We start from the raw sequence: 25,466 nt of genomic DNA on the forward strand, positions 1-25,466 counted from the left end.
CATCTTGTAACATCTTAATAGGACAAGAAATTAAAGTGCGTTCTCAATCGCAAACAGTGATAGAACTGGAACCACCCAAATGAGTAGAAATATCCCAGTAAAACCTGGCCTAGGCACTGACCTTCAGAAATAAGTTGAGAACATAAGTGGGAAAAAAAAAGATGCAAAAGTTGAAAAACGAGACGCGTTCGGGAGTTGAATTGGAAGAGTAATCGCGCAAGAAGCTAGCCTCGGGTTCCAGGGTCGCGCATGCGCAACCCTAGTACTCCACCCTCCCCCTCCCCAGGCCACGAAGGAAGTGACGCAAGCTGAGGGGCGGGGTGCGCTCTGCGCCGGAAGTGGCTTGTAGTTAGTAAATAAGCACGAAAAGGCGAGAGGCGCTGTCTCCATCTTGTTGGCATCTGCTATTCCTGCGACGCTGTGGAGATGGGGAGCGTCTTGGGGCTGTGCTCCATGGCGAGCTGGGTAAGGTGGTTTTTAGCGGCCTTCGGGGTGCTAGCGTGAGAGACAGAAGAAAGGCACCAGAGCTGGGCTGGGTGAGGCCCAGCGGGACCGTGGCACCCCACCCAACGGGGAGTGCCTTCCTTCCCCATTTTCTCCCTGTCTCGCCTGGCCACTCCGACTCAGCTTCGGGGCCCTGAGTCTTTCGAAGAGCTGACCGGGGTGGCCGTGAGGAGCAGTGGACATGAGAAGTTGACCCCGGTGGGAGAAGTGTAGCGGAGAGCTGGTGGTCTCCCTCCCCCACCCGTCTTTCGTGAAAGCTTTTCCCGATTCTTCCAGGCCCCTTTTTGTCCTATTTTTCTTATGTCTGCCTAGGCTATTTCTACAAAGGTTTTAGGCCCCTTCCTTTTGTGGAGTACCCCATCTCTTCTCGTCATCTCTTCCCAGCGACCTCAGACTGCAGCACTGTCATCCCTGGAGGCATGTCGGCCTCTTTGTTCTGTCGCGCAGACTACAAATAAGTGACGGATATGTAGGGCAGCTTGGCAGTAATACTGATATAGTTATATCCTTTTTAAATAGTCCTAACTCTGCGACTGGGTCCTCGACCTCAATGGTATGGGAAAATTACGTACTTCTCAAGTAATAATTTATGTATCTGAAAAAGCTGGTCAGTTCTGTTGTATTAAATACCTGTTTTTTGACATAAAGATGCTTGTGTAATTTGACATCTCAGTTTTAATTAGGTGCACGTTGCATTTTGATTAGATAGCGTTGTTAGAGTGACACCATTCTTCATTATAGTGGCAAGATTTCTTGTTTCAGGTGGTGCAAATAAATTTGAGTTTGATATAACCACTCCCCCGCTCCCCAATAGACAAAAATTGACTTTACAGTTAATAAAGATATTTGTAATATGGGGCGAGATATTTGGGTTCAAGTCATATTTCTTTAATCCATGATTTATAAATTCCACTTACAACAATTGCTGGCCTGACTTCTCAGATGACCCCATTATATACATTAGCCAGCATTTTTAGTGTTTTACATACCTTACCTCTTTTTAAAAAGTTTTTGATATGGCTTGAACTATAAGTGTTAAATTTTAGTTAAATAATACATAGAGGTTACTCCAACCCAGGTCATTGTCTTATGTTATTTTTTCTTGTAGTTCGGTGTGGAAAGCTGGTATATTTTTCTTTCTTTCAAAGCTCAGAAAGTAGAGAATCTACTTGAACCCATTGAGTATCTTATAAGAGGCATATTTAGTGTAATAATTTAAATGTATTACAAAATGATTATTATAGAATTGTCTTAATTTGGGGGATGTTTAATTCGGTTTGTAAAGTCAGATTTTGTCCATTTATCAAGTGGGCCTGTTATTTGTATATAGTAAGTCATTAACTTAGATCAGTTAAGCCAGAATTAAAATGAACCTCATTCTTCCCTTGCTCAAGTTTCTTTAGACGTGAAATCAATTTTTGTAAAGGTTTTTTGTTTTATAAGACTGTAGAAAATATCTCAACTATGAAAAAAAGTATAAAAAGATTACATGTAACACTACTATATAGAGATAAGAGTGTTGATTTTTTAATTTCATTTTGTGGTTTTCTTGTTTTGTGTTTTTGTTGTTAAGTGGCCTAGAATTAGATTGATCTTAATCCTTGGTTCAAGCATGGCTATTTGATTGATGATTACTTCAAGCATTATTATAAACATCTGTGGACCTCCTGCCTAATCCTGTAACTACAACATTACCAGCAATTTATGCCTACTTAAGTAAAACCCCAATCTTACAATGCTGTTAGTGAATAACATTGATTTTTTGAATCACTGTACTTTATATACAGTAACTATCATTTTTTGCCCAAGATATTTAATGTAGTTAAGTAATTGAGAAGAAGGAGCTTGTGATTCCTGACTGCTTATTTTGTGCAGCCTCTGCTAGATTTTTATTTTTTAGTACAATGACTTGATTTTGTAGGAATGATTCATAGTTGTTATGAATAGTCAAACAGTGCAGAGTACAAAATGTAAATGTCACCAACAAAGTCCCACCACCAATAACATTTCTTCTCTCTCAATGCATATATACAGTTGGATGAGTGAACAGACAAAAATACCTTGTTAAGGAACGGTAGCATGGTGGACATGTATTTTTAAAGAATTTAATTTTTTTTTTTCTGAGTTTAACAAAAGAATGTAAAAGTAAAGGAATAGCTGAATGTTAAGTAAACATTTCTTCTCAGGAGAGGTTCTGAAAAAGAGTTCTCTAAGGAGGTGTTTCTAGAGCAGTGGTTCTCAGCTGTCCCGCAGGGAATATTTGACAATGTCTGCAGGTATTTTTCATTGTCACAACTTGGGATAAGGGGTGCTAATAGCATCAAGTGGGTAGGATACTGCTAAATATTTCACAATACACAGGATAGTCCTCAACAACAAAGAATTATTTGGCCCAGGATGTCAGTAGTGCCATGGTTGAGAAATCCTGCTTTATCCTCTTCACTTGGCCAGTGTAAGAAAGGGAATGAAATTTAAGAGTCTTAACTGCTCTTTAAAAAGGCATTCAACTAATCATCCTATTTTCACCTCTACCTTCAGCCTCACTTATGGAGGCACCTGGTGCCACCAATTCCTGATGTATATTAGGATTCTATACAAATTTTATTGCTTAACTTTTTCCTTTGATGGTTTATAATTCAACTTTCTTGACCCATTAAATCAGTTATTATTTTGTTCCTTCCAGGTTTATTCTCCTGGGTTTTGTTTTTTTTTACTTTTTAAGTTTATTCTTTCTGTTAAAAATCCTTTTCTTGTTCATTTTATTGGTGTTTCTAAAGTAATTCATATATTCAGTTTGCCATCTTTAACCAGAATTCCTTTGTATTATTTTTTATATATGGCTGTATTGTCTTATAACCATAATTCCCACAGTTGTTTAATCTTAGAACTAAACCAGTCATTCTTAAAATATCCCGGACCCAGTAGCATCAACACACTAGGAGACTTACTGGAAACAGTGACTGGGCCCCAGCATTCTGTTTTAATATGCTCTCCTCATGATTCTGATGGAAAACCACAGTTCTACACTTAAATGGATTCAAAGCTCAAAGCATTCTTTTCTACCATGGCTTCTCCCAGTTTTTTTTTTTTTTTTTAATGTTAATGTCATCTCATAATTGACCAAATTTGGTCATCCAGTAGATTTTTTCAAAAAGGATTTATGGATGATGAAATCCCTGAATTTTTTCATATTTAAAAATGCCTCGTATGTTCTTGAGAGACATTGTAGACTGGTATAATAGTGTACACATTTCCTTCAGGACTTTGTAGTTATTTCTATGAATTGTGTTCTGTCTTATCCCACCCTGGTAGTCATTCCCTTCCAACACATCTCATATACACAATTGACCTGTTTCTTCTGCTTGGGTATCTGAAGAGCTTTACTGATCTTTGAAATTAACCAAGTATGTCTGACTTTAAATCGTTTATCACTTTTTTTTTCTGGAAAATATTGTTCTTTTGAAAATACAGATTTATTTCTTTAAGGAAATTGTTATTGTATTATATCTTTGAATGTCCTTTTTTGTTTTATTTATTTAGAGGATTCTCTCTTTTAAAGGCATGAGTTACTTTCATGTTATATTGTCTTAGTTTTCCTTCCATATTATTTTTCCTATTTTTATTTTTGTCATTTTTTTAGTTGATATAATTTATATAAAATTCATACTTTGTAGTATGTGGTTCTGTGAGTTTTGACAGATCATGTAGTTGTGTAACCACTACAGAACATTTATCACCTTAAAAAATTATGCCGTCCCCATCCTGGAGAATCCCTGTTTTTTTCAGAGTCCTCCCTTTCCAGAATGTCATGTAAATGGAATCATACAGCATATAGGCTTTGGAGTCTGGCTTCTTTTACTTAGTGTAATCCATTTGAGATTCATTCATATTGTGGTGTGTATTAGTAGTTTTTTCCTTATTATTGTTGCATAGTATTCCATTGCTTGGATGTACCACAGCTTGTCTGTCTATTCACCAGTTGAGGGGCATTTCCAGATTTTGGTGATTAAGTAGCTGTAAGCACTGCTGTAAAGTCTTTTTCTGTGACTATATTCTTATCTTGTTTACCTAAATACCTTGCAGTAGGATTGCTAAATCATATGGTAAATATACATTTGACTTATAAGAAATTGCCAAACTGATTTCCAAGATGGTCATATTAGTTTTTAATCCCACCAGCAAATATTTTCTTCAAGTCTGTGGCTTGTCTTTTCATTCTCGTAATGGTGTCTTTCAAAAAGTAGAAGTAATTGTTCTTTCTATATTGATTTGCTTTGGCACTTTTGTCAAAAACTTCTTTACCATATTTGTTTAAGTCTGTTTTTGAACTCTGTTCCTTTTATGTGTCCATACTTTTGCCTAAATTACCCTATTTTAATTACTGTAGCTTTAAAGTTAGTCTTGAAATCAGGTAGTGTGAGTCTTCCAACTCTGTTCTTTTTCAAAATACTTCGGGCTACTCTACTTCTTTTGCCTTTCCATAAAAGTTTTAGAAGCAGCTGGTTTGTTTCTACCAAACTCCTGTTGGAATTATGATTGGAATTGGGTTGAATTCATAGATCAGTTTGGAAAGAATTGATATCTTAATATGGATCCTTCCAATCCATGAGCCCAGTTTATCTTGCCATTTATTTAGATCTTTGATTTCTTTCATTAGTGTTTTTTAATTTTCATCATTTGAAAGCTAGTGTATATTTTATTAGATTTATACCTAAGTATTTCTTTTTGTTGGTTTAATTTCAGTTTCCAATTGTTTGTTGCTAGTACGCAGAAGTATAATTGATATGTCCATACTGATCTTGTGTCCTGTGACCTTATTAAACTTTCTTGTAGTTCTAGTAACATTCTTATAAGTTCTTTGGGGTTTTTCATGTTGACAATTATGTGTGGAAGAAAGCAGTTTTATTTCTTCCTTTCCAAAGTATATACCTTTTCTTTCTTTTTCTTGCCTTGTTATATTGGCTGGGACCTCCAGTGTGCAGTCGAATACAAGTGGTGAGAGCAGAGATTCTTGGCCTTGTTTTGGATCTTAAGGGAAATCATTCAGATTTTCACCATGAAGTATGGGTGACAGCTATGGTTTTTTGTTTTTTGTTTTTTTGGTAAATGTACTTTATCAACTCGAGGATATTCTGTTTGTTTGCCGAAAGTTTTTTAGTTTGTTTTTTAATGAATGGGTATTGAGTTTTTTTCAAATGATTTTTCTGCATTCACTGAGTTGGCCAAAATGGTTATCCTTTAGTCTGTTAATGTGGTGAATTCATTTGATTGATTTTCAAAAGCTTAATCAGCCTTGCTTTTTCCCAGCTAAACAAACCCCACCTGATCACAATGTATCCTTTTGTATGCTTTTTCTATTTTTTTTTAAAGCAGTTTTAGTTTCACAGAAAAATTGAGAGGTAGAGATTTTCCATATATCCCCTGCCCCCACACGTGCATAGCCTCCCCCATTGCCAACATTCCCCACCAGAGTGGTGCATTTGTTACAATTAATGAACCTATCAATACATCAACACATCATAATCACCCAAAGTCTATAGTTTACATTAGAGTTCATTCTTGGTGCTAGACATTCTATGGATTTGGACAAATGTATAATGACATGTATCCACCATTATAGTAGCATACAGAGTAGTTTTCCTGCCCTAAAAATCCTCTCTGTGCTTTGCCTATTCATCCCTCCACCCACTCCCCACTCCTGATCTGTTTGCTGTCTCCATAGTTATGCCTTTTCCAGAATGTCATACAGGTGGAACCATACATGTATGTATGTAGCTTTTTCAGATTGGTTTCTTTCAGTTAGTAATATCTATTTAAGTTTCCTCCGTGTCTTTTCATGGTTTAATAACTCATTTCCTTTTACCATTGAATTATATTCACTGTCTGAATGTACCAGAGTTTATTTATCCATTTACCTACTGAAGGACATCTCATTTGCTTCAGAGTTTGGGCATTTACAAATAAAGCTGCTATAAACATCCATGTGCAGGTTTTTGTGTGAACATAAGTTTTCAACTCCTTTAGTTAAATACCAAGGAATGCAATTGCTGGATTTTATGGTAAGAAATGTTTGGTTTTGTAAGAAACTGCCAAACTGTGGGGATTTTGATTTGGATTGCATTGAGTCTGTAGATCAAGTTTGAGGAACTGACATCTTAACAATATTGAGTCTTCCTAATCCATGAACATGGAATATCTGTCCATTTTTGTAGTTCTTTGATTTTGCTAATCAGAGTTTTGTAATTTTCCTGCTATCGATCTTGTACATACTTTGTTAGATTTATACTAAGTAATTTGTGTTTTTGGATGCTAACATAAATGTTATTGTGTTATTTCAAGTTCCACTTTTTCATTGCTGGTGTATAGGAAAACAATTGACTTTTGTAAATTAACCTTGTATTCTGCAACCTTGCTGTAATCGCTTATTAGTTCCAGGAGTTTTTTTGTTGATTATTTTGCACTTTCTACGTAGGTGACAATGTCATCTGTGAACGAAGACAATTTAATTTTTTTTTTACTAATATGTATACCTTTAATTTCCTTTTCTTGTCTTATTACATTCTGGACCTTCCAGTAAAACGTTGAAAAGAAGTGGTGAAAGGGAACATCTTTGCCTGATTTTAACGGGAAAACTTCCAGTTTCTCACCATTGAATATGATGTTGGCTGTAGGTTTTTTTTTTTTTTTAAATCTGACAAATAGTGGCTTGTTTATTTATTTATTTATTTATGGCTGTGTTGGGTCTTTGTTTCTGTGCGAGGGCTTTCTCTAGTTGTGGCAAGTGGGGGCCACTCTTCATCGTGGTGCGCGGGCCTCTCACTATCGCGGCCTCTCTTGTTGCGGAGCACAGGCTCCAGTCGCGCAGGCTCAGTAATTGTGGCTTATGGGCCCAGTTGCTCCGCGGCATGTGGGATCTTCCCAGACCAGGGATTGAACCTGTGTCCCCTGCACTGGCAGGCAGATTCTCAACCACTGCGCCACCAGGGAAGCCCCCTGGCTGTAGGTATTTTGATGATATTCTTTACCAAGTTCAGAAAGTTCTCCTCTATTCCTAGTTTGAGAGTTTTTATCATGAATGAGTGTTGGGTTTTGTCAACTGCGTTTTCTGTATCTAAAATGTGATCATATAATTTTTCTTATTTTATCGTCTTGATTTGATGGATTACATTAATTGATTTTTGAATGTTGAACCAGTCTTGCATTTCTGCGATAACTTGGTCATGGTGTGGAATTCTTTTTATACATTATTGGATTTGATTTGCTAATGTTTTGTTAAGACTTATGTCTCTATGTTCATGAGAGAGGTTAATCTTTTATTTTCTTGTAATGTGTTTGTCAGGTTTTGTTATTAAAGTAATGCTGACTTCATAGAATAAGTCAGGAGGTATTCCCTCTACTCCTGTTCTCTGAGATTGTAGAGAATTGATATAATTTGCTCCTTAAGTGTTTAGTAGAATTCACCAGTGAACCTGTCTGGGCGTAGTGCTTTCTGTTTTGGAAGGCTATTAATGATTGATTAATTTTCTTTAATAGAGGCCTGTTCAGATTGTCTCTTTCTTGTGTGAGTTTTGGCAGCTTGTATCTTTCAAGGAGTTGGTCCATTTATGAAGGTTATCAAATTTGTTGGCATAGAATTGTTCGTAGTATTCTTTCATTATCCTTTTAATGTCCATAGGACCTGTAGTGACATCCCCTCTTTCATTTCTGGTATTAGTAATTTGTGTTCTCTCTTTTTTTTCTCAGTTAGCCTTGCTGGGGGCTTATCAATTCTGTTGATCCTTTCAAAGAACCAGCTTTTGGTTTCATTGATTTTTCACTATTTTCTATTCCTAATTGCATTGATATCTGATCTAGTTCTTATTTTTTCTGTTTATTTTTGATTTAATCTGCATTTCTTTTTCTAGTTTCCTAAGATAGAAGCTTAGGTGGTTGATTTTAGATTTTCTTTTCTGATAAATGCATTCAATGCTATAAATTTTCCTTAAAGCACTGCTTTCACTGTATCCCACAAGTTTCTATAATTGTGTTATTTTCATTTAGTTCAAAAATTTTAAAAAATTTCTCTTGAGATTTCTTTGACCTATGTGTTTATTTTAAAAAGTGTATTGTTTAATCTCTAAGAAGTTTGGGATTTTTGTTATCTTTTTGCTGTTGATTTTTAGTTAATTTCATTGTAGTCTGAGAGTAGTCAGTGTGTGGTTTCTGCTGTTTTAAGCTTGATAATGTGTTTTATTGTCAAGAATGTGGTTTTGGTGAATGTTCTGTGTGATCTTGGAGAGGAATTGTGTATTCTCTGGTTATTGGATAGAGTAGTCTATAAATGTCAGTTACCCATTTGGTATTGTTGAGTTCAACTGTGTCCTTACTGGTTTTTTGCTTACTAAATCTGTCCATTTCTGAGAGACAGGTGTTGAAGTCTCTTAACTATGATAGTGGATTCATCTATTTTTCCTTGCCGTTTTATCAGTTTTTGCGTTACACAGTTTGATGCTCTGCTGTGAGGTGCATACACATTAAGAATTGTTATGTCTTCTTGGAGAATTGACCCCTGTCATTATGGAATGCCTTTCTTTATTTTGTTGTTTTGAAGTCTGCTCTGTCTGAAACTAATATAGCTATTCTTGCTTTCATTTAGTGTTAGCCTGTTGTATTTTTCTCCATCCATTTACTTTTATTCTGTATATGTGTTTATATTTAAAGTGGGTTTCTTGTAGATGACATAATTGGGTCTTATTTTTTGATCCACTCTGACAGTCTCTGTTTTTTAATTGATAAATTTAGACCTCTGATCTCCAAGATGATTATTGATAGATTTGGATTCATATTTACCATATTCGTTAATGTTTTCTGTTTGTTGCCCTTGTTTTTCCTGTTGTGTGTTGGGGGAGGGGCTGTTTAAGCACTGTATATGATTCCATTTTCTCTCTTATTTAGCATATCAGTTAAACTTTTTTTAACTTCTGTAAAGTTTTATTTATTTACTTATTTTTGGGTTGTTGCCCTATTTATTAGTGCATTTGGGCTGCTGTAAAAAAAGACCACAGACTGGGTGGCATGTAAAGAACAGAAATTTGTTTCTCACAGTTCTAGAGGCTGGTAGTCCAAGATTAGGGTGCCTAAGTGGTTATCTTCTCTGTCTGGTGAAGGCCCTCTTTGGGTTGCAGACTGCGAACTTCTTCATATGTCTTCACATGGCTGAAGGGGTGAGGATCTCTCTCGGGTCTCCTTTGTAAGAGCACTAATCCCATTCATGAGGTCTCTGCCCTTTTGAACTAATTCTTCCCAAAGGCCCTATCTCCTAACATCATCGTATGCATTAGATTTTCAACATATGAATTTCAATCTGTAGCACCATAGGATTTGCAGTGTACGTTTACAATTAACCCACTTTCAAGTAACAGTATATCACTATACACACTTCAGTATAATGCTGTACCAGTTGATGGCTAGTATGAATACCTTGTAATAGCAGAACAGTCCTAATTCTTCCCTCCTTTCCCTTCTACATTACTGTCATTCACTTTATGTGTGTGTGTGTGTGTATATATATATATATAAACAATGTGTGTGTATATATATACCTGCATATACTTATGTATACAGAAGTATGTGTATACGCATATGTGCAGACATAATTTAATACATTGTTTCTCTTGTTATTTTGAGCAAACGTTAGCTTAACTAAGAAAAGTAAGTTTTAATTTCACTTTCATTTACTTTCTTTATGCTCTTTCCTTTTTTATGTAGATTAGAGTTTCTGATCTATATTATTTTCCTCATCTCTAAAGAACTTTGAACATTTCTTGCAAGTAGGTCTACAATTTGGCAACAAATTCCATCAGCTTTAATTTGAGAAAGTATTTCTACTTCTTTCAAAGGATAATTTGCAGAGTAGAGAACTATAGGTGGGTGAGTTTTTTTCTCTCAGTGCTAAAATATTTCACTTCACTCTTGTTTGTGGTGTCTGAGGAGAACTTGGATATAATTTGTTACTTGTTTCTCTATAGGTAAGGTGTTTTTTCCTCTGGCTTCTTTCAGGACTTTTTATTTTCTGTAGTTTCAAGCGATTTATCTAGGTGTAGGGTTTGTTTATTTTGTGGAGGGTGGGGTATATATGTCTGATGTTAATTTGGGAAAATTCTGTCATTTAAAAAAAATGTTTTTTTTCCTTCTTCTTCTGGTATTCCCATTATATTATACCATTTGTAGTTGTCTCACAATTCTTGGATATTCTGTTGAACAGAATATCAGTCTTTACTCTCTTGGCTTTTCAGTTTGGGAAATTTCTATTGAGATAGTCTACAGCTCAGAAATTATTTTCTCAGCCATGTCTGCATACTTCATTTCTGTTAGTGTTCTTTATTTCTAGCATTTCTTTTTGGTTCTTTTTTAGGATTTTCATGTCTGCTTCTTGTAGGCTGTCTACTTTATCCATTAGAACGCTTAACGTATTATAGTTGTTTTAAATTTTTGGTTGGTAAGTCTAACTTACCTGCCATGCTGGTTTTGATGCTTGCTCTGTCTCTTCAAATTGTGTTTTTTGCCTTTTGTTATGCCAGTAATTTTATTCCTAATAGCCAGACACTATGTACCAGCTAAAAGGAACTGCTATAAATAGACTTTGGATCGTGTGATGGGGAGGTGTGGGGAAGGAGAAACATTCCATCATTCTCTGATTAGGTCTTAGTCTTTTAATAAGCCTATGCCTCTGGACTGTGAACTTCACAAGTGTTTCTCAGTTTTTTCCTCCCCCCTTAAATGGGGGAGGATGGCTAGAATAGGCTGGAGTTGAGTATTTCTCTTCCCCTAGATTATTTATCCTCTGATAATACCCTAGCAAGTTAGACTCTATTTAACTAGTTTCTTTTGAGGTCGGGTGTTAAGAACAGTGTTCTAGTATATTTCAAAATGGTTCCTTTTCCCCTTTGCTGCAAGAAGCAGGGGGAATTTTTCTCTCATGTTTACTATGAGAACCTGGTTGAAGTCCTAGAGGAAAAGTTCACAAATTTGTGGGACCTTTGTATAACTGGGTTTTCCTGGAATTTTTAACTCTCAGACTTGTCCACAATGAGGCTCCAGCAATTCTTCAGTTATTCTCCAGGATATCCTTCCTGCACAGTGGTTCCCAAGTCAGTTTCCACTTGTGGGCTCTAGTAAGCCACGACTCCCTATACTCACCTGTCTGTCTCTTCAGTCTTCGGGGCAGTGACTTACCCTGTGTCCTCACCTAGTTTATGGATCCTAGAAGAATTGTTGATTTTTTTAGTCTGCTTGACTTTTTACTTGTTGTTAGGATGGAGTGGGGTTTCTAAGCTCCTTACCTGTGGAAATGGAAACTGGAAATCTTTGTATACTTTTTATATTGTTGACTTGACAAGATATTAGGGATTTTTTTTAATGTCCATAAAAGATATTGGTCTGTTGTTTCCTTATGATATCTTTGGATTTAGTATCAGTTTTTTGCCTCTTCAGTTTTCTGGAAGAATTTGGGTAGAGTGGTTTGATTTATTCTTTAAATGTTTAATGGAATTCACTAGTGAAGCCATCTGTGCTTGCGAAGGTTTGTAACTACAAATTCAGTGTCTTGAATAGATACAGGGCTATTCATCCTATATATTTCTTATTGAATGATTTCTGGTAGTTTGGATTTTTCATGGAGCATGTCCATTTTATCTAAGCTGTTGAATTATTGAATAAAATTGCTCATAGTTTTCTCTCATAATCATTTGATGATTGCAAGATCTGTAATAATGTCTTCTCATTTCCTACACTGATGATTTGTGTGTTCACTCTCTTGCTGTTTTTTATCCTGATCAGTCTGACTATATAGGTTTCTAAATTGTAATGTTCTTCTAAAACTAGCTTCACAGACTTCCTTGTTTACTGTTTTTTACCTCATTGATTTATCTTTATTCTGCCTATTTGGGCTACAATTTGCTCATTTAATAACTTAAGGTGGAAGCTCTGATCAGTGATTTGATATATTTATTCTTATTTAATATAGCCATTTAATGCTATAGGTTTCCTTTAAACACTGCTTTAGGTGCATTCCAAAAATGTGATATGTTATTTTCTTTCTCTTTAATTTATTCTTTTTTTTTTTTAATTTTATTTATTTATTTATGGCTGTGTTGGGTCTTCGTTTCTGTGCAAGGGCTTTCTCTAGTTGTGGCAAGTGGGGGCCACTCTTCATCGCGGTGCGCGGGCCTCTCACTATCGCGGCCTCTCTTGTTGCGGAGCACAGGCTCCAGACGCACAAGCTCAGTAATTGTGGCTCACGGGCCCAGTTGCTCCGCGGCATGTGGGATCTTCCCAGACCAGGGCACGAACCCGTGTCCCCTGCATTTGCAGGCAGATTCTCAACCACTGCGCCACCAGGGAAGCCCCTAATTTATTCTTTGATGTCTTCTGCCTGTGGGTTAATTAGACTATGCTATTTAGTTTCCAGAGATATCTTTCTGTTATTGATCAGTATTTAATTCCATTGTGGATCAAGAATCCATGTATGATTTGAATAATTTTATATTTATTGAGATTTGAGATTTGTTTTATGGCCCAGAATATAGTCTGTTTTGGTTAAGTGTTCTCTGCTTTTGAAAATAGTTTTTACTGTGCTTTCATTAGATGGAGTATTTCCTAAATGTCAGACACAGTTGATTAATAATGTCGTTCAAGTTTTCTATATATTTATTGGGTTTTTTTCATTCTATTTCAGTTAATGAAAGAACATAAATGTGGATTTGTTTGTTACTCCTTTTAGTTTTATTAATTCTTTCCTTGATGCATTTTGAAGTTCTCTTTTAGATGCAGAAATATTTAGGATTGTATGTTGTATGTTTCCTCCCTGAATATCCCATATTTCCATGTATCAATATGTCCCCTTTTATTATGAAATGGCCCTCTTTATCCCTGGTAAAATTCTTTACTCTGAAGTCTACTTTGTCTGATACTGCTGTAGCATGATATGTGTGTATTTAGTTTTTAGTATTTAGTATTTATCTTTAACTTAACTACAGTCTACCTTTGTGTGATATCCACTTTTTTCTAATTTAAGTGTACAGTAGTATAGTTGAATGTCTCCTCTTCCAGCCTATTTGTTTTTTTAAAAAATTAATTAATTAATTTTTTTATTATTTTTTGGCTGCATTGGGCCTTCATTGCTGCACGGGCTTTCTCTCGTTGCGGTGAGCGGGGGCTACTCTTTGTTGCGGTGCATGGGCTTCTCACTGCAGTGGCTTCTCTTGTTGCAGAGCACAGGCTCTAGGCTCATGGCCTCTAGAGCACAGCCTTAGTAGTTGTGGCCCATGGGCTTAGTTGCTCCGCGGCATGTGGGATCTTCCCGGACCAGGGCTTGAACCCGTGTCCCCTGCATTGGCAGGCGGATTCTTAACCACTGTGCCACCAGGGAAGTCCTTCCAGCCTATTTGTAATTGTCACACATTTTACTTCCATCTTTGTTATAACCACCAGAATACATTGCTATTATTTTTGCTTTAAAAAAATAATAATCTTTTAAAGTAACCTTTTTGATGTAAGAAAAAATACACACTACTTCTTTTGTTCATTTCTTTTGTGTAGATCCACATTTCTGCTGGTGTAACTTTCCTTCTTGAAAGACAGTTTAGATTTGTTAGTTTTGGATTCTTTTTTCTATGCCTAAAAATGTCTTCACTTTGCCTTAATTTTTGAAAGATATTTTTGCTGAGTATAAACTTCTGTGCTTACAGGTTTTTTTTTCATTCAGTAATGACGTTTGGCTTGCAGTATTTCTTACTAGAAGTCGATACCTTTCTTTGTTCCTCTTTATATAATGTGCCTTTATTATTTTGCCTGCTTTTAAGATTTTTCTGTTTATCATTGTTTTTCAGCAGTTTATGATGTGACTTGGTGTGTAGTTTTCATTATGTTTGTATCACTAGGGCTTTCTTGAGTTTCTTGGATCTGTGAGTTTATAGTTTTCATTAAATCAGGAACATTTTGGCAATTATTTCCTCAAAAGGACTTTCCTGTCTCCTGTCTCCTTCAGGAGCCCCAATTTCACATATATTAGGCTGTTTGAAATTGTGTCACAACACTAATCCTCTGTTATTTTTTTTTTAGTTTTTTTATCTCTTTAATTTTGGATCATTTCTTTTGCGATGTCTTCAAGTTCATTAGTCTTTTCTGCAGTGTCTTATCAAGTACTTTTTGGTTCAGAGATCTTATTTTTCATCTTCATAAGTTTGATATAGATCTTTTAAATTATCTTCCATATCTTTTCTTGACATGCTGTGTTCTCTATTTGAGCAAATGAAGTATAATTACAATAACATTAGAATACCATTATTTATAACTGAATTAAGTTATCTGTGTAATTTCAGGTTGGTTTTGATTTATTGACTTTTCTCCTCATTTTAGGTTGTTTTTTCCATACTGGCATGCCTACCAATTTTTTTATTAGCTGTTAGATATTGTAAATTTTACCTTGATGGGTGCTGGATGTGTTGTATTTTTAAAAAACATTCTTGGGCCCTATTCTTAGACACAGGTGAGTTATTTGAAGAGAATTTGATCTTTTCAGTGTTTGCTTTTAGGCTTTGTTAAGTGAGACTGGAGTGGTTTTAGCCTTATGGCTTATTCCCCCCCCCCCCCCCCCCCGCCAATACTGTGTAATAATAATAGCCTTATAACTCTGCTCAAGGCCTCATGGATTATAAAGTTCTTCCACTCTGGCTGGTAACACCACCCTCCCCACTCTCCCCACCCCCACTCCACAGAGTAATTTAATCAAATGCATGTACTGATCAGTGCTCTGCTGAAGACACAAGTTGAAGCTTCTGCAGATATCCGGAGCTCACTCTTGGTGTAGCTTTCTCCTCTCCTTGTTTCTGCCCTATGAACTTTAGCTGCCTTCACTTCCCTGAACTCTCAACTCTGTCCCAGCTCTGTCTCCTCAATTCAGTAGACTGCTGTCCTCTGTCTGGATTCTCCTCCCTGCACTGGAAACTCTTTCCCAGGCAGAAAGATTGGGCCAATCATAGAGTTCACACTGTTTCATCTCTCTCAGAAACTAGTGTCCTACATTGCCTATTGTTTTCTGAAAAACCATTGTTTCATTAATTTTTTCCCTTGGATTAAGGCAGTAGGGTAAGTCTGGTCACTGTTACTCTATCTTGGCTTGAGTTTATGGTACTTATCCCAAACTTTATTTATCGATCAGATTTTATTTTCAGCTGTTTTTGTTTTGTTCCATGATAATTACTGTTTTTTTAAGCATGTTGTTCCCCTTCTCGTTTCTTCTCAGCCTTGCAATCCTCCTTTTCAACTTGTTCTATTCCTTTCATTTTGAGCTCTCCTTTTTGCTTCAGATGTACCAATTTTAGGGAATTTCCTCTTCTTACTGAGTTATGTTTTATTTCAGATTGGATTTTTCAAATGCCTTTTTTTTTTTTCTGAGGGGGCATGTTTGCTTATTTTTATGTTTTGCTAAAATGTGTTTGCATTATTTCCACGACATTTATTTTTATCTTACTGAAGTTTAGTGTAAGTGGTTCTTATCCTACCTTATATTGGTTACTATAGTGTGTCTGGCTTCTACAATACTCCCTTCCTGTGGTATCTGATGGTTTGGTGGAGCTCAGCCTAGATTATGTTCAATTCTTTTGAGGATACTTTCATTTTGCCTTTCTGAGATATTGTTAAGTTCCATTACTAGTATTTGCTTCTCCTGCTGAGGGAGATATTCTATTCCCCTAGGATATACTACTAGTTTAGTGTGGAGTTCTGTTAGACAATGCTAGCTAGCCCCACTTGTTCACTTATCCTGTTTCAGCTGATTCTAATAGAAAAATTTTACTGTTATCAGTACCACCAAGTCAGAAGAGGGAAAAGATAAGGATACCAATTCACTTCTTTTCCTCCTCTGGCGTATCTGAGAAATATCAGACTTTTGTGAATTCACCAGCATGATTTCTGGGGTTAAAAGGCAGGAGTTGGAGATCAGCTTGTAATTATGAATATTCCATTCCTTTTCTCAGCTAAACTTTGGTTGCTGCTGCTGGGTTTTTTTCCCCTTTTGTTTTAACTGAGTTTACTCATTTTGCTTGATATAAAGGGCAAGCTTTACTTTGCTTCAGTTTTACCCAGAAGTTACTAAATTTTATAGTTTATAGATAATGTATGTGAACCAAATTTCTTGGTAATTACTTTAACTTCAATCCTTTCTTTTTGAGTAGATAGAATGTAAATTTTCACTGTATCATTTTAAACTATACTGATTTTTAATGTTCTTTTTCCAGATACCATGTTTGTGTGGCAGTGCCCCATGTTTGCTGTGCCGATGCTGTCCTAGTGGAAACAACTCCACTGTAACTAGGTTGATCTATGCACTTTTTTTGCTTGTTGGAGTGTGTGTAGCTTGTGTAATGTTGATACCTGGAATGGAAGAACAACTAAATAAGGTTAGTTTTCTTTTTTTTTTTTAAATGATTAACTGAACCTTTAGTATGTATATGCATAAAACTGCTTCTTGTGTATTGGAAACAGAATACTGTAAAAAGGAAGAATACTTAATCCCAGTTTTAGTAGTTCATGATCATTTAGGAAAGACAAACAGTGAAAGGCAGTTTATTAAAATTCTTTGATGATAGGGCAGAAAATGTGTTGTGTTAATATGAGGAAATCGGTAATTCTAACCGGGGAAATGTCAGAATCACTGGGTCTCATGGAAAAAGGGACATTGTAAGAATCAGTAAATTTTTGTATGCAGAAATTGAAAAATAGGAAGCAGAATGAGGATAAAAGCTTTTTGAGCTAAGTGTGTACGCCTTAGGAAGATTGATCTGAGAATTAGGATAGAAGGCAGCAGTTAAGTATGGCGGCTGTTGGAATGGTGTAATCAAGAAAGGCATAGAGGGCCTGAAATAATTCTCTGAATGTAGAATTGACTGACTCTGGATTTAAATATTGGCAGTGATAGAATAATAAATAATAACCAGGTTCTGATCCTAGATAACTGAGAGGAAACTGTTGCTGTTAACTCAGGAAAAACAAGAAAGAAAAGGTGTTTTATTAAACTTTTTTTTTCCCCCAGGGAGTCAGGTTGTGCAAAGAGATGGGGAAAATATAATCTAGTATATAATATTGTTGGCTTGTGGGTACTGCACTACATTGTGTGTGTGTGTGTCCAGCAGGAAGTAAAAAATTTGGGTGTGTAACTCATAAAAGAAATCAGAGATAGAGATGAAATTCAAACTATGGCAGCATATGCTGAAGAAGACCATTTGGAGTGAGGAGAGCTAGAGCTTTGACAAAAGCTCTTAAGGGAGTTGGTGGAAAAAAGGGAACCTCTGAAGGAACAGTGAAAAAAGAGAACCAAGAACCTGTTTAGTAGGCCTTAGGAACAGAGTCTTAAGAATGACAGCATAATGTCTGTGTGAAAAAAGTAAAGGAGTGTGAGGATTAAGAAGTAGCCTTGGGATTTGACAGCCAGTATATATCTAGTGTCTTGAAAAAGCATTTATAGAGTGCTGGCCTAGAAGGATTGGGAGGGAGAGTTAGATGGCTATGAGGAAATGTATCCAATGAGAATAGACTGCTGATTTAAGGAGTTTTGTAATGCAGATAGTAAGTCTTAGAGGGAGGCTGAATTAAAGAAGTTTTTAGGCTGGGGAGATTTAATTATTTGTATTTTGAGAATAGTCATAAGGGACCTAACCTGTGAGAGAGAATGTGATCAAGAGAAGGCATATAGAAGTTACTTTTCCTCCAAGGAAAAATGAATGATAATAGAAAATTTGAGGTTGAGAGAGTGTTCATGTCAGATAACCTCCATTTTAAACCACAGTTGTCTGCTTAGGGTTGACTTTGGGGTAAGGAAAAATAGTGTAAGTTTGGGAAATGAGCTTATTACAGTTTGAAAGTAGCATTGCACATGGCATATGTAGATGCTCAGTTAATGTTATTCAAGTCCTTGGTATAAGCAGAAGACGTTCATATGGTTTTTGTCATGGATCCAGTTGACTGTTGTTATGAATGGTTTAGTTGATAGATGATAGTTTGTAACCCCCAATATTTCTGCTTCTCTGCTTTCTGAAGGTCATCAGAGAATTGCATTTCCTAGAGTGCTTGTGATATGTAGGGTCATGTCTCTAGTACTGGTCAGTGAGTTATGAGTAGAAGTGATAAACATCACCCTCTACTTGCTAATGCAGATTCTCCTTTCTTTTCTCTCACAACCTGTATATCATTTGAGATGGTGGCTTCTCTGGCAGCCTGGATTCTTTTAGTTGACTACTTAGAACCAACCATGTACATGTACGTGAGCAAGAAATACATCTTTGCTGTTTAAGCCACCTATATTTGGAGGTTGTTACTGTAGCAACTTAACCTGACTAATATAGGTGATTGAATTAAAACTTAATGATGGGAATTAGCCAGGTGGTGTGCTGCTCTCATTTAAGGGCATGGGATAATTAAGGGTGCTAGTGAGTACATGTTGCAAGTGAGTATGGGTAAGTACATATTGCCATAATTGTTAAACTAAGTTGGGAAAGTAGGGTTCAAGTGAGACCAAGAAAGAGCTTATAGATTGTACAGGAACTAGCAAAAAGGAAGTAGCACCTGCATTAACTTAAACATAATTTTAGGTTCTTGATTTTAAAGGCACACATTAACAGTTGTATGTTGGCATATTGGTTTACTTTAACGTTTCTGGAGGCAGTAATTCACTGATATATGTGAATAGTGTATCTACTCCCATTTGTTTCACTTAAAAATATTTTTAAAATACTTTCTTGTACTCTGATTCCAGTGTGATTTTCTGAAATGGTCATCAGTCTTTTTTTAAGATTTTAAGTTAAAAAATAAAAATACAGCCAGCCATTTTGCTGTTAATCCAAATCCATCCATTATCAGAAATAACACTTGTAGAATGAGGGACCTAAACTCAAAATGCCATCATTGTTTTCTTTAGTATTTAGAAACTGATTTAGTTACTCTGTGATTCTTTACACTTTTATTGATTGTATTTTTCTCTTATACATGTGTATATCCCAGTGGAATGCAAGTTTTAAAAAAAACTTAGAATTAAGTCTGCAAGTTAAAATAAGCATCCACTTTAGGATTGACATTTGTAGCTTATCCGGTGCTCACATAAAGTAAAAAAAGAGTTACACTTCTGTCTTATGAAAATGTGTAGACTTACCTTGATTACATTTCAGCATAAACTGTAAAGTGAACTTCAATTTTCTAAACCTTAAACTATTTGATTACACAGAATTTTCATTTTTTCTTGAAAAAATTCTGGATCACAAATTCTTGTTTTGTTTTCAGATTCCTGGATTTTGTGAGAATGAGAAAGGAGTGGTCCCTTGTAATATTCTGGTTGGCTATAAAGCTGTATACCGTTTGTGCTTTGGCTTGGCTATGTTCTACCTTCTCCTATCTCTGTTAATGATCAAAGTGAAGAGCAGCAGTGATCCTAGAGCTGCAGTACACAATGGGTAAGGTTTTTAATAAACTTCAATATAAAGTCTGGATAGTCTCTTCTCAGTAATTTTGAGTCTGTCTAAAGAAAGTTTAAAGTGAAAAAACTTGAACAATCTGCAGAATTATTTTATTCATGAATGACAGGTAAGAAAATCCTCTTGTCTCTACTAGAGAATGTGTTGGAATTTGGAAATATAAATATTAAGTAGTAGCCTTGGGTCATTTATTGGTATAGTCTCTGCATAATGTTTAATAAAGTTGACCCTTGTGAACAACGCAGGTTTGAACTGTGCAGGTCCACTTATACGCAGATATTTTTCAACAGTAAATACTACAGTGTACTACACAATCCATGTTGATCTCTAGTTGGTTGAATTCACAGATGAGGAACCTCGGATACAGAGGGCCGACTATAAGTTATACATGGATTTTCAACCATGCAGAGAGTTGGCACCCCTAACTCCAGCATTGTTCAAGGGTCAACTGTATTTTCATCCTAAAAAGGAAGATTTATCATATCTGTGACTAATAATGAGGAGCTTATTCCTCCTTCTCCTCTTAGCTTTTTGTAGGCCAATCTCACTACATAAAACTGAACTCAGTTCCTAAGACGTACAGTGAAGCCAAAATGAAAAACTTTATTCCTTTGAAACAAGGTGATTGATTGATTTTCTAAATGGTTATACTGAACAACCTAGAAACTTCAGGGTCCCTTTTATCAGTCTCCCTTAATATAGAGCACTACTTCTCACACTCAATTTTGAATGTTTTGAATTTTATCACTGTTTTTTCCCCCCCATAAATTAAAAAATTTTTTTGGAATATCTGCTATCGCTTATCTATTAACATGCTACCAAAGACAGGAAGAATGAACAAGTGAAATATAAATATTAATGAAAAAAGATGTGCTGTGCCAGGTTGATTTTATTTTGTTTATTTTGTTCCCTTAGTCATTGGTTGTTTTAATTTTTTAATTTTAATTTTTTTTGCACTCTTAAAACATCTTTACTAAATGTGTTTTTAAACACTTCTCAAAGTGCATTACAGGATGGCTATCACAGTCATTTCATGAGATAACATTCTTCTCAAAGCATGCACTAAGCACTCATGTCACTGTTAATGTTTTTTTTTAAATTGAGATATAATTGATATATAACATCGTGTTAGGTTTAAAGCGTACAAAGTGCTAATTTCATACTTTTATATATTACAATATGATTACCATCATAGAGTATTAGCTAACACCTCTATCACATCACGTAATTATTATTTCTTAGTTGTGACGAGAACAGTTAAGATCTAGTCTCTTAGAAGCTTTAAAGTACATTTTTCTTTTTCAGATTCCACATATTGGTAATATCATAAATCTTTGTTTTTCTTTGTCTGGCTTATCTCACTTAGCATAATGCCCTCAAGGTCCACCCATGTTGTTGCAAATGACAGGATTTCCTTCTTTCTCATGGCTGAATAATATTCCATTGTGTATATATACTACAGTTTCTTTATTCATCTGTTGACAGATAATTAAGGTTGTTTTTATATCTTGCCAATTATGAATAATTCTGCAATAAACATGGATGTGCAGATATCATTTCAGTACCCTATTTTCACTTTCTTTGGATATATATGTAGAAGTGGGATTGCTGGATTGTATGGTAGTTCCACTTTTATTTTTTTTGAGGAACCTTCATACTATTTTCCATAGTGGCTGAACTAGTGTACATTCCCCTAACAGTGCATAAGGGTTCCCATTTCACCACATTCTTACCAACACTTGTTATTTCTTGTCATCATGATAGCCATTCTAATAGGTCTGAGGTGGTGATATCTCATAATGGTTTTGATTTACATTTTTCTGATGATTAGTGATGTTGAGCACCTTTTCATATGCCTGTTGGCCATTTGTATGCCTTCTTTGGAAAAATATTTAGTTCCTCTGTCCATTTTTTAATTGGATTGTTTGTTTTTTAATGAGTTGTATGAGTTCTTTATATATATTTGATATTAACCATTTTTTGATACATGGTTTGCAAATATTTTCTCCTATTCTGTAGGTTGTCTTTTCATTTTGTTGATTGTTCCTTTTGCTTTGCAGAAGCTTGTTAGTTTGATGTAGTCCCACTTGTTTGATTTTACTTTTGTTGCTTGTACTTTTGCTGTCTCATCCAAAAACTCATTGCCAAGACTAATGTTGTGGAGTTTCTTCCTTACTTTCTTCTTCCCAGTATCAGCATCTTTCTAGTATTGATATCTTTTATGGTATCAGGTCTTAAATGTTTAAGTCTTTAATCCATTTTGAGTTAATTTTGTGAGTCGTGTAATAAAGGAGTCCATTTTCATTTTTCTGTGGTTACCCAGTTTTCTGAAGACTGTTGAAGAGACTCCTTTCCCCATTGAGTGTTCTTGACTCCCTTGTCAAATATTCGTTGATCCAAAATGGAAGGGTTTATTACTAAGCTCTCTCTATTCTATTCCATTGGTCTATGTGTCTTCTTTTATGGTACTACTGTTTTACTTACTGTAGCTTTGTAGTATAGTTTGAAATCAGTAAGTGTGATATTTCCAGCTTTGTCCTTCTCATGACTGATTTGGCTATTTGGGGTCTTTTGTAGTTACATAACAAATTTTAGGATTGTTTTTTCTATTTTTTTTGTAAGTGGCATTGAAATTTTTATAGGGAGTACTTTGAATCTATAGGTGGCTTTGGGTAGTATGGACATTTTAACTATTCTTCAGATCCACAAACACAAGTTATCTTTCCATTTGTTTGTGTCTTTTTCAGTTTTTTTTTAAAATTCATCCAGCCACTGTGCCTTTTGGTTGGTGAATTCATTACATTTACATTTAGCGTAATTATTGATATGAAGGACTTACTGATGTCATCTGATTCATTGCTGTCTGGCTGTTTCATATTTCCATAATTTCTTTTTTCTTTGTTAATGCCTATGTAAATTGGTGATTTTCTTTGTAAATTGGTGGTATGGTCTGCTTCCCTATTTTCTGTAAATCTAGTTTAGGTTTTTGCTTTGTGGTTACCATGAGGCTTACATAAAACATCTTATAGATAAAACAGCCCATTTTAAGCTGATAGCAACTTCAGTTGCATACAAAAGACCTACCCATTTTACCCATTTACTCCTCTTTTATTTTTTTGATATCACAATTTATCTCTTTTTATATTGTATATTTATTAACCAATTATAATAGCTATTGTTTTTTAGTACTCTCTTTAATCTTTATACTACAGTTACATAGTTAACACACCATCCTATTAAAGAATCAGATTCTTCTAAATCTGTGTATTTCCATTTACCAGTGTGTTGTATACTTTTGTATGTTTTTGTGTCACTAATTTAGTGTCTTTTCGTTTCAGCTTGAAGAATTCCTTTCACCATTTTTTACAAGACAAGTTTAGTGGTGGTGAATTCTTTGGATTTTGACTGGGAAAATCTTTATTTCTCCTTCGTATCTGAAGGATAACTTTGCTGGACAGAGTAATCTTGGCTGGCATGTTTTTCCTTTCAACACTTTGAGTATGTCTCTTAAAGTCATTCTACTCTCTCTTGGCCTATACGGTTTTCTACTGAGAAATCCACTGAGAGCCTGATGGAAATGACTTTGTAGATTACAATCTTTTTTTCATCTGGCTGCTTTTAGGATTCTCTCATGTTCTTTGATTTTTGACAGTTTTCATTATATAATATGGCTTAAAAGGTTTGTTTGCATTGAGCTGATAGTGTGATCTATTAGCTTTGTGAACTTGGATGTCCAGATTTAGGAAGTTCTCAGCTATTATTTTAAATAAACTTTCTGCCCCCTTCTTCCTCTCTTCTCCTTCTGGAACCCAATCATTCTAATATTTGAATTCCATAGATTACTGAGGCTTTCTTCCCTCTTTTTCATTTTTTTCTCTGTTCACCCCTGATTGGGTTATATCAAAATTCCTGTCCGCTTTTTCTGTCTTCCATTTGATCTGCCCTTCTGCAGATCTCTATTGTATTTTTTTCATGTCTTTTGTTGAATTCTTCAGCTCCAGAGTATGTTTGGTTCTTTTTTATGATTTCTGTCTCTTTGTTAAATTTCTCATTTTATTCATATATTTTTTTCCCGGTTTTTGTTGAATTATCTTTGTGTTTTCTTATAGCTCATTGAGTTTTCTCAAAACAGCTGTTTTGAATTCTTTATCTGCTAGACTGCAAGATTTTATGCCTTTGTGCTCAATTATTGCAGGATTATTGTTTTCTTTTGGTGGTGAAATGTTTTCTTGATTCTTCATGTTCCTTGTAGTTTTGCATTGCTGCTTCCACATTTGAAGTAGCAGATGCCTCAAATCTCTACCAGTTGTCTTCAGGTAAGTTTATTGATCCTGTTATATCTAGGGTTCTCTCTGACTCTGAACACCTGCTTCTCACTTCTTGCTCCTTTCTGTGGCAGAATTCTTAAGCTTTTATGTCTTCTCTGGTTCTTTCAACTCATCTGGTAGCTAGTGGAAATCTGTTTTCCAGGCATTTATTGTGTGTTTTCAAAACTATTCATTTGTACAGTGTACCTTATTTACACTTTTCATGTACACCAATTATAATAGCTATTGGTGTAATGTAAATAAACCTGTGAAATGAAACTAATATTCTCATTTTATCATAATGAATTAAAACTGTCCTAAAATAGTTTACATGATATTCTTCACTTCTCATTTTCAGGATATCCTCAGAAAGAATAGAATAGTCACATAAAGTGTAGCTGTTCTTTAAGAATAGCTCTTCAAAGATTTCATATGTGAAATTACTTGTTGAATTAATATTTATTAATAAAAAATTATTTCTTTTTGTTTTAGATTCTGGTTCTTTAAATTTGCTGCAGCAGTTGCAATTATTATTGGGGCCTTCTTCATTCCAGAAGGAACTTTTACAACTGGTAAGAAATCTTTTTTTTTTTCTTTGTGTGATGTTGATATTTTATAAGGAAATTGAAATAATTGTTGCCTGGAACTGTAACTATTTGTTTTGTTTTTTCCTTTTCCTCCGCCCCCCCCGGTTGGCAAAATCAAGGCATTTATGTAAAATTTTATTTTTCCTTTTGTGTATTGATTGTGAAAATGAAATAATGAAAAGTGAACCAGTCACTCATTTGTGGTTTTTTGCTTTTTTTTTTCTTTCAGTGTGGTTTTACGTAGGCATGGCAGGTGCCTTTTGCTTCATTCTCATACAGCTAGTCTTACTCATTGATTTTGCCCATTCGTGGAATGAATCATGGGTTGAAAAAATGGAAGAAGGGAACTCAAGATGTTGGTATGCAGGTAAGCTTTTTGTCTTACAGAACATCTTCAAGATAGTTGAACTTTGAAAGTGAGAACAGATATGTAGACTATGGGAAAATCACGATTTTTATGGTATAATTTTCTGTGAGGAGGTTTTTAGCTTAAGTTTGTGAGTGGCATCTTATCACATTATATCAGCAACTTTACTTGTAGAGAGAGTTTTTGGCATGTCAACTAG

At 35.2% G+C, this 25,466-nt stretch overlaps 1 protein-coding gene across 1 annotated transcript in view; it reads left to right on the plus strand.

The window, feature by feature from the left end:
* Positions 1 to 330: 330 nt before the first annotated feature.
* The window catches only part of SERINC1 (serine incorporator 1), a 32,591-nt gene continuing 7,455 nt past the window's right edge, over positions 331 to 25,466 (plus strand). The window contains exons 1-5 of the mRNA XM_068551120.1: positions 331 to 465; positions 16,782 to 16,943; positions 19,816 to 19,985; positions 24,806 to 24,885; positions 25,130 to 25,267. Coding sequence (XP_068407221.1) covers positions 427 to 465; positions 16,782 to 16,943; positions 19,816 to 19,985; positions 24,806 to 24,885; positions 25,130 to 25,267 — 589 coding nt within the window. The 5' untranslated portion in view covers positions 331 to 426. The remainder of the gene's footprint in view (positions 466 to 16,781; positions 16,944 to 19,815; positions 19,986 to 24,805; positions 24,886 to 25,129; positions 25,268 to 25,466) is intronic.

The sequence above is a fragment of the Eschrichtius robustus genome, chromosome 9 (assembly GCF_028021215.1).
Source record: "Eschrichtius robustus isolate mEscRob2 chromosome 9, mEscRob2.pri, whole genome shotgun sequence".
In the NCBI taxonomy this organism is placed as follows: domain Eukaryota; kingdom Metazoa; phylum Chordata; class Mammalia; order Artiodactyla; family Eschrichtiidae; genus Eschrichtius; species Eschrichtius robustus.